Genomic DNA, 17,002 nt, shown 5'->3' on the forward strand with positions numbered 1-17,002 from the left:
TCACTCACTCTCAAAATAAACAAGTAAACATTAAAATAGACAAATATATAAAATTCCAGCCAGGAAAGGGGTGAGCCCATCTCACTGGTCCGCTTCTCAGCGCCTTCACCCTCACATGCAAACCTCAGAGGTTCTCAGGCTGGTGGGAGACAGAGCAGCTGAACCTTCCGAGCAAGATTTAGAAAGGAAGGGTTAGTGCTTAGATTTGAGGTCTGGCATAGCACACTGGGAGGCTCAGCCTACTCTAGGGCTAGGGGGGACCTAGGTCTGCCTCAGGCTGCTGGAGAAGCACTTTTCCCACTTGTAGAAGTGGGCAGGGCAAAGGCCAGGGCTGTGGTAATGGAAACAACTGACTTTAAAGGATCCTGGCCCTACTGGTTTTGAGCTCATGGTCCATCCAGGGCACCAGGGAGCAGTAGGTCCTAGGTCTTGCCAAAACAGCAGAAAGAGTTGCTGGCCACTCGGAATCCCTTTACCTCGGGTTCATCTCTTGCAACCACCACCCAAGGAACAGGACACTTCTAGGATGGGGAGTCCATTTCTTGATCCATAAGCAAGTGACCACATGGGGCAACTGAATCTTCTCCCTTTGAAACAAATGAGGGCCCCCAGGGGTTTCCCTCTGCCTTCCTACCTGTAATTAATTCCAAGTTTAATAAAGTAGTTAGCACAAGTGGACCACATTGGGAGACCCTGAATTACCAGTCACCAGGAAACCACAGATTGTAGTCCTAAAGAATAGAAGGGCCGTAAGACATTGTCTACAACCTAACTTATGTTACAGTATTCCTTCTGAGTAGGAACAGTGAATTAAATACAATCACTTCATAGTTCTAAACCAGAGATAGGAAGATAAAAAAAACACAGAAGTTTTGTGAGCTATCAACCCTCAGCCGTTCAAGCATCCTTCCCAGCCGGAGACCAGGCAGGAATTTAGGACAATCTCTTTAAGAAGCCCACCAGTGTAATTCCGAAATACAATTTTTAAATCTGGTTCTTAACCGTTTAACCCATCTCTAGACTGAACAAAGGAATGTACTCAGGAGCCTGCCTTAATTGCCAGGGTTTGTCGATCCGCCTTCAACACCTTCCCTCCTCACATCCACACCTTCCAGTGCCGACGGGGGTGGGGGGATTAGTTGCCTGTTCAACAGCATCTACTCTAAGCGCATTGAGCATTGTGGATACGGAGAGGAGGAAACTTCAAAGTAGAAGGAAAAAGAGCCCTAGGAGAGTCCACATTTAGTTTTAGGAGAGAATAAAGATCATCTTAAGGCAAGTTGGGATGGGGTTCGAGGTACCACCTATGGAAGGGCTGTTGGGATCCCTCGAGAGGTGTGTCAAAACAAAGATTAAAGAAGCAACAAACATGGGGAGGACAGGTTGCCAGAGCATACTCAGATCTTTTCCATTTGGCCAGAACCTGCTTTAAAACAGCCTGGGTCAAAACGTGAGAAGTAGAATTGAAACGTTCTACTTTCGTTGGCTTCCTCACTCCAGAGTAGGTACTGACCCTTCCCTACCCCCTGGTTCCCTGCTACCTAGGGTTTCAGCTTGGGGTCACCAGCCTATCGAGCCATCTGGCTGCCAAGCTGAGCAAATCCAGTGATGCTTACTGAGCCAAGGCCGGGCCCTCGAAGCACTTCAACCACCGTGGCCTTCTCTCCTTAACCTAGACCGGTGTGGTCTCACGTGGCCACAGAGGGACACCCCAGCGACAAAAGGCTTAGACCGTTACAACAGTAACAGGAGTCCTTTTAAATCCAAGCAGTGACACGAGAAAACAGGCTCAAAGACCATACAGGTCACCGCCAGTCACAGACTGGCAAAACTAACCTTTGAACTCCCGTGTTCTAGAGTTCCGGCCTCTATGTGCATCTTTGTTTCTTTAATTAGGCCGACATCCGTGTCCTTTGTGTTGATGTTACTACATCTCCAAGAAGTAAAGCTGAAAAATAAAGTTAATTTTGACCACCTGAAGGCTGTAGTCACTTGTAATCCACGAAGCTCTTGTCTGTCTGTCAATGGGAGAATTTAGGCCTGTGCTGTAAGGTACCACCTACCTCTGGCTCTTGCTGACCAGGAGTTCCCAGATTCCCCTTTCCACAAGGCCTTTGGGCAGAACACCAGGATCCTCCGAAAAACAAGGCACGGGTGGGCTATGGCAAGGAAAAGGAAAGCCAGGCCCTCCTCGTGACCCCCTGTGTTCAAATGCTTGACTGGCCAGACACACTAGGCAGGCGTCCCATGCTTCTGTCATGAGGCAACACCCCGGCCCTTTTGAACGTTCTAGTCTCAGTATGGGTAGTCCCTATTAGTCTCCTTTCTGCCCAAATCCTTCTCTGCTGGCACAATGCCTTTTTAACCTCAATGCTATTACAACAGCTCTCTTTTTGAGCAAGAGTATTAGACGTGCTAGGTAAAAATTTGTAGAACTGGTTTCCCCTGCAGTGTGCGGTGGTTAAACCTTTTAGAAAAGACCAGACAACTGGAACTGAAAACACAAGAGGAAAAACCACTCTGCATGTTTTGACTGCCACAGGATACAAGCCCTTAACTACTGCACCGAGGTGATCAGGTGATTGCTCCGTAGGAAGTCTGAAGTCTTTCCGCCTCTGGGCCCCATCACCAGAACCACGGGCTTAGCCGTCAAATTCCTTGGGGCTCTTGTTACTTGTGTGGCGTGGGCCAATCGGAGAAAATCCGTTTCAACCGCTGGAGACAGCAGTGAACAAAACTACGATCCGTGCCCTCAGAGTAGAACCTTCCGTCTATACCAGTGGTTTTCAGGGTCCCATCGTCACGGGAACAGCACTGCTGGGGAGACTATATCCCGCTCCTGCTTCAACTGGAGCTCATATCCTGAGATTCCATGTAAGATTTCATTTGAAAAACCGGTTGCTCCATGAGAAATTTTGAAAACCACCAGCCTCTAGTCTTCTACCCGCTTAATCTGTTGGAACACAGGCAGCTTAGATTTCCGGCTGCTTAAGTGTCCCTGGTAACTTTAAACAGCAGTGATAGGAATGCTAAAAAAGGAGAAACTCAAACAGGACAGCGCCTTGCCAAGTTTTATCAGGATTATAACTTTTCAAACATTCCATCTTTATGGGAAACAGCCACCTGAATTTGATGTCACAAGAGGAGCGAGAAAGTGACTTTTGAAGTGCGGTTTTGAACAATTTATAAACCGGTAGAATAAATGCTCGGATGCCGTGAAGCAGTTGATCTAAATTGTGAGGCTTTCTCCGAGAAGCTCCTTTATCCCACACAGCAGGTGGAAAACTAGGAACCCATTCGATTTATTAAAACTTGTTTCCCAGCAAGTTAAACTAGGCATCCACCTACAAATGGCTGATGTACTGCCAAGGCCACTTTGGTCATTCTGTGAAGCGTGGCGCCATCTTGTGGCCACTCTCAAACCTCTTGTAACAAGGATACGTCGACTGTTCTCTTGGGAGTGAAAAGAACCTTACCTACTTCCTGAAGCCTGGGGGCACTTATGATGTTTGGGTTTTTTTTTTTTTAATGTTTATTTATATGAGAGAGAGAGAAAGAGAGACAGTGCGTAGGTGGGGGTGGGGCAGAGAGAGAGACACAGAATCCGAACCAGGCTCTGAGCTGTCAGCACAGAGGACACAGGGCTCGAACCCACAAGATGCGAGATCATAACCTGAGCCGAAGTCGGATGCTCAACTGACTGAGCCACCCAGGCGCCCCTCAAGGTGTTTTCAAATGTTCTCAAAGAACACGACATTCTGGCTACTTTTCTAATTTTATTGACTCTTTTTTCACACGTTTAAAACAAAACCAGCACGTGAAAATAGCATCTCATCCCCAAGTCTCAATTCCATTGGCTGCCTCAGAGAAGCCATTAGAATTTGGCCCATCTTATGCCTCAAAATAAGATATGCCACTGTGAAGACTCAAGTTACATAGCAAGTTCAAGTTTCTGCGCACCCCAGGACACACAGCCAGTGGTCGGACCCTTGTGGCCAACTCCAGGGACTCCAGCTGTCCGCCTGTCTCATGTCTCAGGAGCTCTCCCCGTCTGAGAAGACTGGGTCTTCCTGATGGCTGTCCTACAGGGCTGGTCAAGGCTGAGCCAGAGAGAAATACAGCTGGGTTCCACCACCCCTTCCCATCAGCCACCAGTTGGGCCAGTCAGGAAATCATTTTTATACAGTCTTCCATCTCTACCATTTATCCCCCCCTCCTTCTTCAAGACCTGTTGCTATCCCTTTCATTTAACAATAGACTCAGTGTCCGTTAAATTGCCTGAGAGGTGTTTGGAGCCTGACATACTTTCCTGAGCTAAAACAAGAAGAAAACAAGATACCTCTGTGGCCTTCCTGCCACCAGATCAAGTACAAAAGGGAAAGCACTACTGAGACGGGCAGAGCTAGAGAAGCAATGCGAGCCCCTCCCTGCCCCCACAGAGCTCTCTCTCGTGCTAGCATTTGAGGGCACATGAAGGCAGGTGTTCTGGGGCCGGGGAGGCAAGAGGGGAAACTCCTTTATTTTCCCCGTTTGAACTTCCCTCCTGCCCCGGTCTTTGCCTTCTTCTTAGCAGACCCCTTGGGCTCTGGCTCCTTGCGCTTAGCTGAGGAGAGCGAGCCAGTCACCTTGAAGAAATCATCCAGGCGGCCCTGGGTGCTGCCCTGGCGGCTCTTGCTCAGCCGCCTGACCCCACTGCGGATCCGCTCCTCCGAGAACTGCTTTTCACCACACATGAACTTGACGAGCTCTTCCTCATTCGGCTCGCTCCACTTCAGCTCCACAGAGTCTGGGTCAAGCACCTCGGGCTCCAGGAAGAGCTGCTGGGCCTCCTTGTGGAGCCAATTTTCTGGCACGGAGTACTTGCTGGGGTCGAGCCGACGCACGATCTCCTCGATGCTCTTGTGCTTCTGGATGAGGTCCACGGCCCGCTTGGGCCCAATGCCCCGGATGCTCTCACAGTAGTCACTGCCCAGCAGGATGCACAGGTCTACGAACTGCTCCTGGTTCAGGCCCAGCTCCTGCAGGACCCGGCTCAGGTGGAACTCCTGGATGGGCAGCTTCTTGGCCTCACTGGCCGTCAGGTGCCGCATGAGCACAGGGCTGCCAAAGGTCAGGCAGTCCATGTCCTCCGTGGCCGCGGCATAGACTTTGCCCGCCTTCACGAGGGCGGCACAGCTGGCCTCGGCCTCGCTGGGCGCGTCCAGGTACGGGATGCCCATGAGGCTCAGCAGATGCTTGCACTCGTCGTTGTGCTGCTTGGTGACCTTCACCAGCCGCTTGGTAAACTTCTCCACCTCCTCCCCGGCCCCGGCGGCCTGAGCCTGCTGTAGCTGCTTCTCCGCCTCGGCCCGCCGCTCGCTGCGCTTGGCCAGCTCGCCGGACTTGAGCTGTGGCGGCTTGCCGTCGAAGACATACACGGGTTTGATGCCGTTCTCCATCATGCGGATGGTGCGGTAGAACATGCCCATCAGGTGGCTGGTGGTCTCCCCCTCCTCGTTCTGCAGCACATCCCCGCCCTGGCGGACGGCGATCAGGAACTGATAAATGCTCATGGAGGCATCGATGGCCACCTTGCGGCCGAAGTAGCTCTTGATGTCATTCTCCCGGATGGCACCGGGGGCCACGTCTGCAATCAGTTTGGCCAGGCCTTGAATGCCCATAGCAACACAGAGGAGGGACGGCTAGAACCAAAAACGAACAAACAAAAAAGGAGTAAAGTAAGAACAGGAGGGATTTCAGGGAGGCAAAGGATCAGGGGTTAGAACTGGCGCCCTCTCACCGACTCCCATGCCTCCGACTGTACAAATTTAGCGCAAGAAGAGGACACCGCTTCGGGACCACAGAAGATGAAAAGATGGCACAGGACAAGGTCAGCATTCTCAAAAACCTCAGTCGAGCAGGGGAGCTCACTCCATGACTACTAAGGCTTCCTGCGTTTCAGGAGGAAACCTGGGTGTTAGGAGGATGAAGGCACTTCTGACGTCCGGGGACTCAAGGTTTCGTGGATAAGGCAGCAACAGGGCTAGCACGCAAGGAGGTCTACCGCTGACGCCTGCGTCAAGGTCCCTGCAAGTCCAGAGGAGAGTGCCTGGCCCAGCCCAAGGCGTCCATGGATCATAAAGACAGGACCTGAAGGACAGGCAAAGACTGGCTACCAGAGGATGACGAGATGAGGCAGGGACAGAGGCAGCCATGACACAAGGCTGAATGTGTACGGTGGTAAAATAAACACGAGTGTCCACCCTCCTCTGTACCTTTATGCCAGTCATTGACCATCCCCAACTCGTCTTTCTGGCTCCCCTCCTCTTAGCAGCTGTGATGGGTAGTTTCCTGTGTCAACAGTGGCTAGGCTGTAGTACCCAGGTATTTACTCAAACATGAATCCAGGCGCTGCTGGGAAGGTATCTCGTAACATCTGTATTCGGGTGACTTTATTTATTGAGTTAAAAAAAAAATTTTTTTTTGGATGCTTATTTTATTTTTGAGACAGAGAGAGACAGAGCGTGAGCGGGAGAGGGGTAGAGAGAGAGGGACACACAGAATCCGAAGCGGGCTCCCGGCTCTGAGCTGTCAGCACAGAGCCCAATGCGGGGCTTGAACCCACAAACCACGAGATCATGACCTGAGCCAAAGTCAGGCGCTTAACTGAGCCACCCAGGCACCCCAATATTCAGGTGACTTTAAACAGAGATTATCCTGCAGAATACGGTGGGGGGGGGGGGGGCCCCAGAGTCAACTGAAAGGCCTTGGGAGCAAAAACGGAGGTTTCCAGAGAAATTCTGCCTGAAGTCTGCAGGTTCAACCCCTGCATGAGTTTCTAGCCTGCGGGCCAGCCCTCTAATTTTCAAACTGGTCAACCTCCACAATCACCTGAGCCAATTCCTTCCAATAAATCTCTTTATGTATGTCTGTACCCTAGATCCTACCGTTTCTCTGGAGGACCCTGACTGATAGAGCAGCCCTGAAGAAGGACTGGCAAAAAAACCCCAACTTATCTGAAGGGAGGTTATGTGGCTTTCTCACATGCTGCTCGAGTGTCCCTTCAGTATCCCCTCGGCCCTGCTACTGGTTTCTATTTCTACCATGACGTTGCTAGGAGTTTTAAGTCTTTCCCTTTATATTTTCTCTCCACCACGAAGTCCAAGATGTGAACTCCATGGCTCCCACCTGACCCCAGGTCCTGATCTAGGAGCCTGGCAAGCTGTAGTCCCTCAGTCCAGTAATACACTCCTGTGTTTCAGGCCCCTTGACAAATAAAATAGTTCCCAGGGCAGTGTTTCCTGAACTTCGATCAGATCCAAACTCCGCTCCCCTCACAATTTTTTGCCACTTCCATCTAAAACCTGTATTTGGGGGCGCCTGGGTGGCTCAGTCGGTTAAGCGTCCGACTCCTGGATCCTGGCTCAGGTCATGATCTCATGGTTTTGTGAGTTCGAGCCCCACATCAGTCTCTGTGCTGACAGCGTGGAGCCTGCCTGGGTTCCTCTCTCTCTCTCTCTGCCCCTCCCCGATTCACGCTGTGTGTCTTTCTCTCTCTCAAAATAAATAAACATCAAAAAATTTTTTCAAAAGGGGCGCCTGGGTGGCGCAGTCGGCTAAGCGTCCGACTTCAGCTCAGGTCATGATCTCACAGTCCGTGAGTTCAAGCCCCACGTCCGGCTCTGCGCTGACAGCTCAGAGCTTGGAGCCTGCTTCGGATTCTGTGTCTCCCTCTCTCTCTGCCCCTCCCCTGCTCAGGCTCTCTCTCTGTCTCAAAAATAAATAAAAACATTAAAGAAAATTTTTTTTAATTAAAAAAAAAACACACACACACTCAAAACCTGTACTTGCATTCACTTAGTATTTTCTTTAAATGGACCCCATTGTCTTAAAAACCAAGTTGAAAACTAGAACTCATCTTAAGCAATAATGTCTGTGTCACAGTAGTTAAATTTTAATGTTAACTGTATAACTATTAAAAAGGATTTAGGGGTGCCATTTAAAGTCGTTGCGTGCTCACTGGTGGTATGTGTCCGCCACCCCAAGACATATACGAGACCTTTTAGCTGTTCCCACTTTTCAAAGGGTTCTTTCCAAAGCATAAAAGACCCTGTCGCATGCCCCCTTCCGTGCTGAAGTCCAAACACCTCAACCTGGCGGCAAGATCTTCCATGCGCGGCTTCCCAACCTACCGTCACAGTCTGGGAGCCAACACAAAGTTTGGGAGAAGGCCGGCCCTTTCTCACTGCTGCTCGGCCGCGCCCTCCTCTAGCCCCTGCCATACACTGGGCGCTCGGGATCGTTCCCCCCACAGAAGCCATTCAATCCTCGGGGTCCGGCCTCAGGCCGGCTGCTTTGCCAGAACGGGTACGGAGGGGACAGTGCCTGCTGGCTTAGTCTCCCACGGCCCCCGACGCAGGGAGGTGGGAAAGGAGTCTCAACAAGTGAAGTTTACAAAATGTTTCTCAGCCAGGATCTCGGTCGAAATACACAACGGGCCCATAAAGCGGAGGCTGTTTCCCTCCTTCCACAAACGAAGCAAGAGGCTCGGGGCTTCGGCGACCGGCCCAAGTCGCACAGCGGGAAGGTGGCAGGCCGGCGCTCCGGCCTCCGCCCCGCGCGCGGCAGACGGTCCCCGACAGCACCCAGCGCCAGGCGGACCCCGCCGCCCTCGGAAGCGCTTCCCATGGGGTCTCACCTGGCCTTTGGAGCGCGAGGCCTCGACAGCTAGCGCTTGGTCCGGGGTCGCCCACGACGGTGCTCAGCCCCGCAAACCTGCTCAGCGCGGCCGCGGACGCCCTCCCGCTCAGCCGCCTTCCAAAGCCCGCGCTCCCGTCACGTGACCCGCCGCCGCGCACGGCCTCCTGGGAAGTGTAGTGCAGGCCCGGACGCCCTCGGCCAGCTTCCCTTGTGGCAAACAGTTCCCCCCCCCAACCCCCGTGGGGGAACGAACCGTCCCAGCGGCTCTGTCCTACCCTTCTCCATTGCTCGCCCCAACTCCACATCGGGGCCCCACAGGCCCCAGCGGCCCCTACCTCCGAAACCACAGGACTACAAATCCCACTATGCCACGCGAGCGGGCGCACTTCCTTTTCCGGCTGCACAAGGCGCCTGCTCCTGCCGACGTGTTATTCCCGTGGCGGAGCGGTGGATTACCCTGTGCCTGGCAAGATGGTGAGAGGGTTGAGGGGCGTCCCGGACAGAGCTGTGATGAGGACCCCCTCGGGGCCCGTCCCACACCCCGTTTCTCTCGCGGAGGTCTCAGACGCCTGAGACCCAGACAGCCGGCGGCTCCTATATCCGACTTGGGCCGAGGGGCGGGAAGGGAAGGAAGCCCCTTGCCACGGACGCTTAGTTAGGCTGAGGTTTTGATCCCGCGATTTTTAAGGGTGAGGCTTGTGCGGCGCATTTTTAACACCTCGAGCTTTTATCTGTTACCTGTGATTAAGCCGTTATCTCTATTTGATCTCTGTTTGGAAGGTTCTTCCTCCCGCAGAACTCGTACTCATCTGCAAGGCCCAGGGCAGATGTCCCCTTCTTGGTGAAGCACTTCCAACTCTCTCAGGCACTTGGCCGCTCTCTGCTGGGAGCTCCCACAACCCGCGTACAAACCTCTTGCCACATGTCACGGACTTCTTTGTTATCTGCCACGCCTCCTAGTGACCACCATCTGACGTGCAGCTAGCTCTGGGATGATGGCTATTCATCTTTGTATTCCCAGTGCCGAACACAGGGCCTGCGATCGGAGGCTCAATAAATGGCAGCGATTGTCTTTATCATTTTGGGGGGTGTGGGCATAAATGTTTACTGAATTGAATTCCAGTGTCTCTTAGAACAATGGGGTCAATTTATTTCTCTAGAGTTGTTATGTTCTGGGTTTTAGGAGCGTTGGCTGGTGAGTGACAATGGAAGTTAACATTTGTACAGAACTTTACGTTTACAGCCCTCCTTCACAAGCATTATCTCATAATTTTCCCTGTAACCTTGGGAGGGAAACAAACACCTATTGAGCAACTACTTTGTGCCAGGAAGTGAGCTAGATACTTGGACGTTCGTCACCCTTCTTCAGTCATACATCAACCCTGTGAGGGGTGTTACTATAACTACTTTACAGAGACTCATTCAGTAGAGCTACTTTATTAATGGATGTCTTTTGCTGTTAGATCCTGAGATTCCCTAATAGTGTAGTGGGAAGAATACAGAAGTAGAAGTTGAGATCTGGGTACTGGTCCAGGCTCTGAATTACAGCAGGGATTCTGAGCTTGGTGTCTATAGACATGGGTCCATAAATCTAAAATTTTAGGCAGACTATTTCTTGCATGTGGTTTTTTTCCAGGCAGAGTCCATACCTTTAACCATTTTTTTTTTTTTTTTAAATAGTCCTCCCTGGCCTCAGAAGATGTTAGGGACCACTGATCTATAGCTAGTCAATCATCGTCAGTGTCAGCCTCTGACTCTCAGCTGCCCTTCTTGTCTCATAGTGAAAAGACAGAGTGTCACCTAAGTTTACGATGGAATCGTCATTTCCAAATGGAATCGCTTGATCGTTGGTTCTGAAGGATTTCCATATTTCCCAGGCTGAGACAGACCTTTAACAGTCATTGGAGGATGAGGCCCATTGGTGGATGGCCTCACACTCCCCCTCACGTTGAAGTCCTGGGATTCTTTGATAGCTCTGATCTCCTGCCCTCCCCTAGGAGCTCGAGGCCATGAGCAGATACACCAGCCCAGTGAACCCCGCTGTCTTCCCCCATCTGACCGTGGTGCTGTTGGCCATTGGCATGTTCTTTACCGCCTGGTTCTTCGTGTATCCTTTTCACTGAGCAGCCAGTGGGCCAGAGTTAGTGGTGTGGGAAACTAAGGGAGATACCATGCTGGGTACGTGCACCCTGCCAGTTTTGTTCTGGTGTGGGGCTAGGGGGAAGGTAAGGAGGTCGAAGGACAGCTGTTGATGTGCAGGGTCGGGCTGTGGCCTTACTTCCCAAGTTTAGGTGAGCTCAGTTCTTCAGATTTCCGGGACAGTGGACAGAAGGCCTGGCTGGACTGCAGGTTGGGGATAGGGGATCTGAAGTTGGCAGAGTGGTAAAGGAGGGGCGTGCTCAGGTGGCAAGGGATCCGAGGGCTAATGCCAGTTCCTCAGTTCACTGGCTGTGTGACCCGGGGCAGGTGACCTAACCTCTCTGGGCCTGATTTTCTTCACAGGTGGTTGAGGGCTGGTAGGAAGCAACAGAGTCCAGATCATCTCTTGGGCCTCTCTTCCTGGCTGCGCTGAGCCCGGCAAGCCTCCTAGGAAGCCCTCACCCCGTACCTTTTTCCCAGAGCTGCACTGGCCGGGCTTCCTGTCCTACGCAGCCCCATCCCTCTGCTTCTCCTTAATCACCCTGCCAGCTATGAGGTGACCTCCACCAAGTACACCCGGGATATCTACAAAGAGCTCCTCATCTCCTTGGTGGCCTCGCTTTTCATGGGCTTTGGAGTTCTCTTCCTGCTGCTCTGGGTCGGCATCTACGTGTGAGGCTCCCAAGGGTAAGTGCTGCGACAGGGCGGGCATTAGAGAGGCTTCCCACATCCACGTCAGTGCGGTCCTCAGGCCTGTGCAACACTTTGGTTCATGGAGACAGACTCGGCAGAGTGGATAGGGACACCGGACGCCGGACGCATGTGCCTCTTTCCCTGTCCCTAGCAGGGATCTCTGACCTGCATTGTCATGCTGAGCTCTGCACACTGCCCAAGGCCTTGATCTGGCTTCGGGGTGTACTTCATAGGGCTGTGGGAGCAGGCTTCCCCCGTGATGACATTTGGGTTCTTACACACCACACGCCATTGACTTGGCTGCTCGGGAACGGGCTAGAAGGGGGGTCAGAACCTGGGGCTCCCAGTTTGCTGCAGGGAGTGCCACTGTGGTAAGTTTGAATGTTTTCAGTCATTAAAAGAAACCTTGACTAAAGGGATGAAGCAAACCCAGAGACCCTGGCTGCAGATAACCCACTAAACAGGTCCCTGAGAGTCAGCTTTGGTAGCTCCGCTTCAGTCGTGTGCCCGTCAGCCCTTGCCCCAGGGGCACAGGCGTCAGTGAGAGAAGGAGGCGGAAGGGTCGGTCATTGGTCTCATTTTGATACCCCTCTCCTTTCTCAGGTTCCAGCCCGGCGGCTTCACTGAACCCCTGCTCTTGTAAATTAATTTTTTTTACCGTTGCCACAAGCGTCCCCCACCTGCTCACAATAAAGGCAGATGTGTGACCGTCTCGTCTGACCGCCCATTTCGCAGCGGTGGGGTGGTGCTGGGACTACCTGACTTCCCTGGTCCCACCCCTTCCCATTTCTCTCCTGCCTTTCAGATGCTCCCTGCTGCCGGGAAGCCCTGCTTTCTACTGGGAGGGGCGAGGAGGGTGAGGGAGGGGAGGCCGTCCTTGTAACGTCAGGCTTCGTGGACAGGGAGGGACCAGCTCTCTCCTCTGTTGTTTTTACAGCAGACTTCTCTGGGAACCCACACCAGTCACGTCTGCCCTGGACCCGTCCCATCCTCTGAATGTACTCTCCCTTCTGTGGGTTGGGGACCTTCACAAGGCTCAGCTTGTCCCCAAAGGGGAGGTTTTCCTTGGGGAAGGGGGCCACTTTAACCCAGGTAGGGCAGCCGTGGGTCTGGGGGGGGGAGTGGCTAGGGAAGGCGGCTGCGGAGTCCTGTTCCCAAGCCTGGCGTGAAGTTGAGAAGCATGTTGGGGTGCAACGCATCCACGTGGCTCAGGAACCTCAAGAGATTCCAGTCGGTCTTTGCCCCACAGGCAACTCCCGTCTCCTACCAGAACAGTCTCAAGAAGAGATGGGGAAGCAAGGTCAGATACAAAGCCATATTTATACATTTATTTATATACGTATATTTACTTCAGAAGAAAAGGACGGGGACAGGAAGCAAGCAGGCCCAGGGCTGCCTCCCTGTGCCCACTCCAGAGTCAGAGTTGGTACGTGATAAATATGAGTCAGCACTCAGGGACAGGAACTGGGAGTTAACTGGGAGGGAGGGGCGCTCTATGCACACGCGGGCTTTTATGGGGGCGGGTATAACGTGGGCAGAGGGACTTGTGCGTTGGGAGGCCCTATGTACAGCTTGAAGCTCCGGGGAGATTAGCCCCGCGACTATGGGAATAAATGCCGGAGGGGAGGGGAGGGGAGGGGAGGGGAGGGGCGGCTGTTGGACCCCATGTAGGGAATGGAACCAAGACACCCACTTACCAGTGCCAGCCGGGCAGCTGTCAGCCTCCAGCAGGTGACCCGCTCCCCTTCCCCGAAGCCCATCTACCTTACTGGGCTTAAGGCGACTTTGGTCCAAGGTTGACCCCCTCTCAAGCAGCTTGGAGCCCCAGCTTGGCCCCAATCCTCGCACTGAGGACCCCTCCTCAGGCATGGAAACAGCCAGCTGCTAACCAGATTGGGGCAATGCTGTGTCCAGAAGGGCTCCAGGGGGCAGTGGAGGGTCACTTTCCAGTTCAGGACTGAGGGGCCACAGTCCAAGGCCAGGCACCCTCACTGAGGAAGCCCCAGAATCCTATTACAAAGGGTGGGGCTCAGCAGTTTTTAAGGCATTTCGGGAGGGTTTCCCCCACTCTGGGGGAGGGAGAACAGAGTAGTCCTAAGGAAGGCCTGGCCCCCTGCGTGGTGTGGGGAACCGTGGGATTCCTATGTCAGAATGAAGGAGTGGAGCCACGCTGGGGAAGGGGCTGGGAGGCGAGGTATCCCTGCCATCCCCCAACTCCCCTAAGGGTAAGTGCTTTGTGACCCATGCCGGAAGGGGGCCCACAGTTCCCAGGCTTCAAGACCCAGCTCCCCATAGGAAGGCCTCCCATTCAAAGTCGAGAATGAGACTTCGGAGAGGGGTAAGGCCTGGTTCCCAAAGAGGTGGCAGGATACCACAGGGCAGGGACCACAATTCCCGGTCCCCTTCCCGGGCCCATGCGGACGTGGCTCAGTGATTTCCACATTCTTCTGTGAGCCTGGATGTGGCCTCAGTGCTCCAGGCACCCACTAAGAAAGGTTAACTTAACATTGGCACTTGAGATAAGACTTCTTCCTAACACAAGCCCACTGCTCCATCTCTGGGAGGAGTGAGTGGAGACGGGGCCTGCTGCCGAGCCTGGGTCGCTCCAGTTCAGCTCTCCGAACCCAACATGGGAGCCCTTGATCTGGGGAGACCAGGTGACCAGGAGACAAGAGTGAAGGGGGAAGCCAGAGTCTTGGTGGTCGGGAGTGAGCTGGATGTCTCAAGCCTCCCTGGGATGGATCAGAGCCAGGCCCCTGTCTCTGCAAGTGTCCCCCTGTCTCTGCACTTCTCCGGGCTTTACCATCTCCAACCTCCACCCCCGCTCTGGCTTAAGTGCATTTTAGTAATTATTTCGTTAATAACAGCAACAACTCTGCATCCACACACCAGCCAAGACCAGCCTGCTGCCTGGCATGGATTCCTGCTCCCCTGCTCAGAGAGAATGATGGGTCCCGGATACTGCTGCAAAGCTCTGGAAACTCCCAGGAACCCAGGCCGTGGGGCCCCGACACCGTCTTGTGGGGGGGGGGGGGCTCACAGGGAACTTCAGGATACTCCAGGTTCAAGGGTCCGGGGCTTACCTCGACCACCGCCCCACCTCCCTCACTGGTTCAGCTGGGCACGAAATGTACATAAGGCACGTGGTCAGTCTTTCCAACCCATCCAGGGCTGGCTCCAGCTGCCCTGGGAGCTCTTGGGAGCCCGTGTTCCCAGGAAGAAGAGACCTCCTGGGCCACACTTAAAGCTTAAAAGTCCCAAGTCCAGCGTAACAGTCAAACCCCAAAAAGTCCACCACCTCGCCGCCCCACAGGGAGCAGCTGTGAGGGTGATGGCTGCATACTCTCCACCGACTCATGGATCCAGCCGAGTCTTTTAGGGCTCCGTCCAAGTCCCCAGCTGATAGCAAGGTCAGCAGGTCCCCTCTCCAAAAGAGGCGGGGCTCCCAGTCTCAAAAGGGGAGGGTGGGAGGTAGGCTCTGGACAGTCACAGGCTTACCCTCGCCGCCAGGGTACCTGAGGCCGGCCCTCCAACCACCATAACTGGACAGATAGGAACCGGTCCCGGCCTGGCCCCAGGAGGTCCCTCTGGCTCCCTCCGCGACGTGTGAGGACTTCCAGTTTCACCAGTCGTGGGGAGGGCCAGGCCCGGTTCAGTCTCTCCAAGGGGGTGCCAGTGAGCAGAGAGCTGGCGGGCAGCGGCTCCAGTGTAACACCACCGCGTCCAGTGTGGAAGGGGCGCCCGGGGACCCGGGGCCGTGGTGTGGTGCTGCCTTGGGGAGGGCAGCTCAGTCACACAGGCGGTAGAAGTGGAAATAGTAGTCTGTGGCCGGCAGGACCGGGGCCTCCACGCTGCAGTTGGCCTGACCCTGGGTGGGAGGGGAGCGGGCACAGGTGAGGTGGCTCTGGGGGTGCAGGGCAGGAAGCACCCCGCCCCCGGCGCCGACATCACCTGCCCCTGTGCCCCACGTCCTGCCATGCGCTCCGTGAACCCCCGCCTCCCTTCCCCGGGCCCCACGCTGAGCTACAGGCGCCTGGACCTCTGGGGGCAGGTGGGTGCCTGGGCTCACCAGCAGTGCCACCCGGAAGTGGTAGGTGAATTCTCGGAAAGACAGGATGGTCACTGGCCACTGGTGCGACGTGCCCTGGAGAGAGGGGAGAGAGAAGGGTGAACACAGCCCCCTGCCCCTATCCCGACCAGCAGCCCTCACCGGGGCTCCAGGGCAAGTCTCCCAAAGGGTAAAATGAGCACTGAGAAGAGAGAAGGGAGGGAGCACGCTCTGCTTTGGGGAGTGATGGCAGCCCCCCCTCTACGCACACTCTGTGCCAGGTACCCACAAGCCCACAGCCGCTGTCCCCTGGTCCCTGCCTCCCCTCACCCATTACGCTCCAGGCACAAAGTATTTCATTAACCCCAACCTCACTACAACCCAGTAAGGTGATGCTGCTTGTAGATGAGGAAGCCGAGTTCCAGCCTAAAATCACAGGGCACCGGGTGGCAGAGCTGGGGTTGACACACGGGTCTGGTCTGCTCTCCTTCGCCAGGGAGCGTGAGGCCCGGCTTCAGACCGCCTGCCCATCTCCCCCCTGAGGCTTTGGCTTGGCCTCCAGGGATGTGGATTCTGGCCTGAGCTCCACATCTGAAGACGAGGGGCTGGCTGGGCTCTCCCTCTACTTCCGGGCACGTTCTCCTCTGCGCCTGTTTCGAGGCTCCCACCCACCCCTCCGCTCGTTACTTTCTGCACATCTTTTCTCCTCAGCTAGAGGGTGCGTTCTTCCCAGGCAAGGCCTGGGTCCACCCCGCCTGCCTCCCCACTGCTGAGCCCAGGACAGGGCCTGGGCTAGAGGGGCCCCGACACATACTTGTTGAATAACCACGAATTGGTGAGAAGAAGTCCCCTTAACCCGTGCTGAGAGTCACAACTTTGGGTTACGTGGGGGTCACATGGCCAGTGAGGAGCTGAACAAGGAAAGGGGCTCAGCCATTTGGTTCTCCGAGCGGGAGGGAGGCCTCTGCGAAATCGCCGAGAGATCTTCCACGATGGTGGCTTGAACCATGCCGCTGCCCAGTGTGAACTCACTGGGCCCGGGGTGAGCCGCTGCCCCTGCTCCTTCCCGTTTCCTGCCCCCTAGCCCTTGCCACGCGTCCGGCTCTGCCAGAAGGCCACCCAGTCCCTGGCCTCCAGACCTCAGCACGTGCTGTCCTACTCCTGGGACACTGTCCTCTCTTCTTTCTCCAGCTGACCCCAAATCATCCTTCAGTTCTCCCTTAACCGCGACTTTTTCGGGGTGGCTGTTCTGACCCCGAGCACAGACAAGGCTGGCTCTCCCTGCCAAGGACTCCTAGAATACCCTCCCCACCCGCACCGTTGCGTTCAATCCCAGGTTAGGCCTGGTGGGACTTTTGTCTTCCCAGGGGCTCTGTCAGGGCAGGGCCACGAGGCGCTCAGGCGTGACCAGTGCCCCCGTGCCCCCTCCCCAGGGCCCAGAGG

The 17,002-nt window shown here is 54.6% G+C and overlaps 3 protein-coding genes across 15 annotated transcripts in view; 1 reads left to right on the forward strand and 2 right to left on the reverse strand.

Annotated features, from left to right (window-relative positions):
• Positions 1-3,762: 3,762 nt before the first annotated feature.
• Positions 3,763-9,592, reverse strand: FEN1 (flap structure-specific endonuclease 1). 2 transcript variants are annotated; one of them, XM_040494925.1, is made up of 2 exons: positions 9,418-9,592; positions 3,763-5,681 (listed from the first exon to the last, which is right to left on the reverse strand). In XM_040494925.1, exon 2 carries the CDS (start codon positions 5,658-5,660, stop codon positions 4,518-4,520), a length of 1,143 nt encoding a protein of 380 aa, XP_040350859.1. In that variant the 5' UTR covers positions 5,661-5,681; positions 9,418-9,592; the 3' UTR covers positions 3,763-4,517. The 2 variants fall into 2 exon arrangements, with proteins under 2 accessions (XP_040350859.1, XP_040350858.1); XM_040494924.1 differs by lacking the exon at positions 9,418-9,592 and adding an exon at positions 8,678-8,818.
• Positions 9,017-12,223, forward strand: TMEM258 (transmembrane protein 258). Its single transcript, XM_040494927.1, has 4 exons — positions 9,017-9,153; positions 10,677-10,786; positions 11,368-11,505; positions 12,115-12,223. The coding sequence occupies exons 1-3, from the start codon at positions 9,151-9,153 to the stop codon at positions 11,492-11,494; spliced, it is 240 nt and encodes a 79-aa protein (XP_040350861.1). The 5' UTR covers positions 9,017-9,150; the 3' UTR covers positions 11,495-11,505; positions 12,115-12,223.
• A 589-nt stretch (positions 12,224-12,812) lies between these two features.
• The window catches only part of MYRF (myelin regulatory factor), a 30,914-nt gene continuing 26,724 nt past the window's right edge, over positions 12,813-17,002 (reverse strand). For all 12 annotated transcript variants that reach the window (XM_040494913.1, XM_040494914.1, XM_040494912.1 and 9 more), the window contains 2 exons: positions 15,581-15,655; positions 12,813-15,379 (listed from right to left, as the gene is read on the reverse strand). In XM_040494913.1, coding sequence (XP_040350847.1) covers positions 15,299-15,379; positions 15,581-15,655 — 156 coding nt within the window. In that variant the 3' untranslated portion in view covers positions 12,813-15,298. The remainder of the gene's footprint in view (positions 15,380-15,580; positions 15,656-17,002) is intronic.

The sequence above is a fragment of the Herpailurus yagouaroundi genome, unplaced genomic scaffold, assembly GCF_014898765.1.
Source record: "Herpailurus yagouaroundi ecotype Mexico unplaced genomic scaffold, PumYag 187, whole genome shotgun sequence".
Taxonomy (NCBI): Eukaryota; Metazoa; Chordata; class Mammalia; order Carnivora; family Felidae; genus Herpailurus; species Herpailurus yagouaroundi.

What these genes read in the sequence shown, in the direction of transcription:
- FEN1 (XM_040494925.1), bottom strand. Translation starts at nt 5,660, where the DNA reads ATGGGCATTCAAGGCCTGGCCAAACTGATTGCAGACGTGGCCCCCGGT.
- TMEM258 (XM_040494927.1), top strand. An exon ending in TTTACCGCCTGGTTCTTCGT is followed by an intron (nt 10,787 to 11,367) that starts GTATCCTTTTCA and finishes TCACCCTGCCAG; the next exon opens with CTATGAGGTGACCTCCACCA.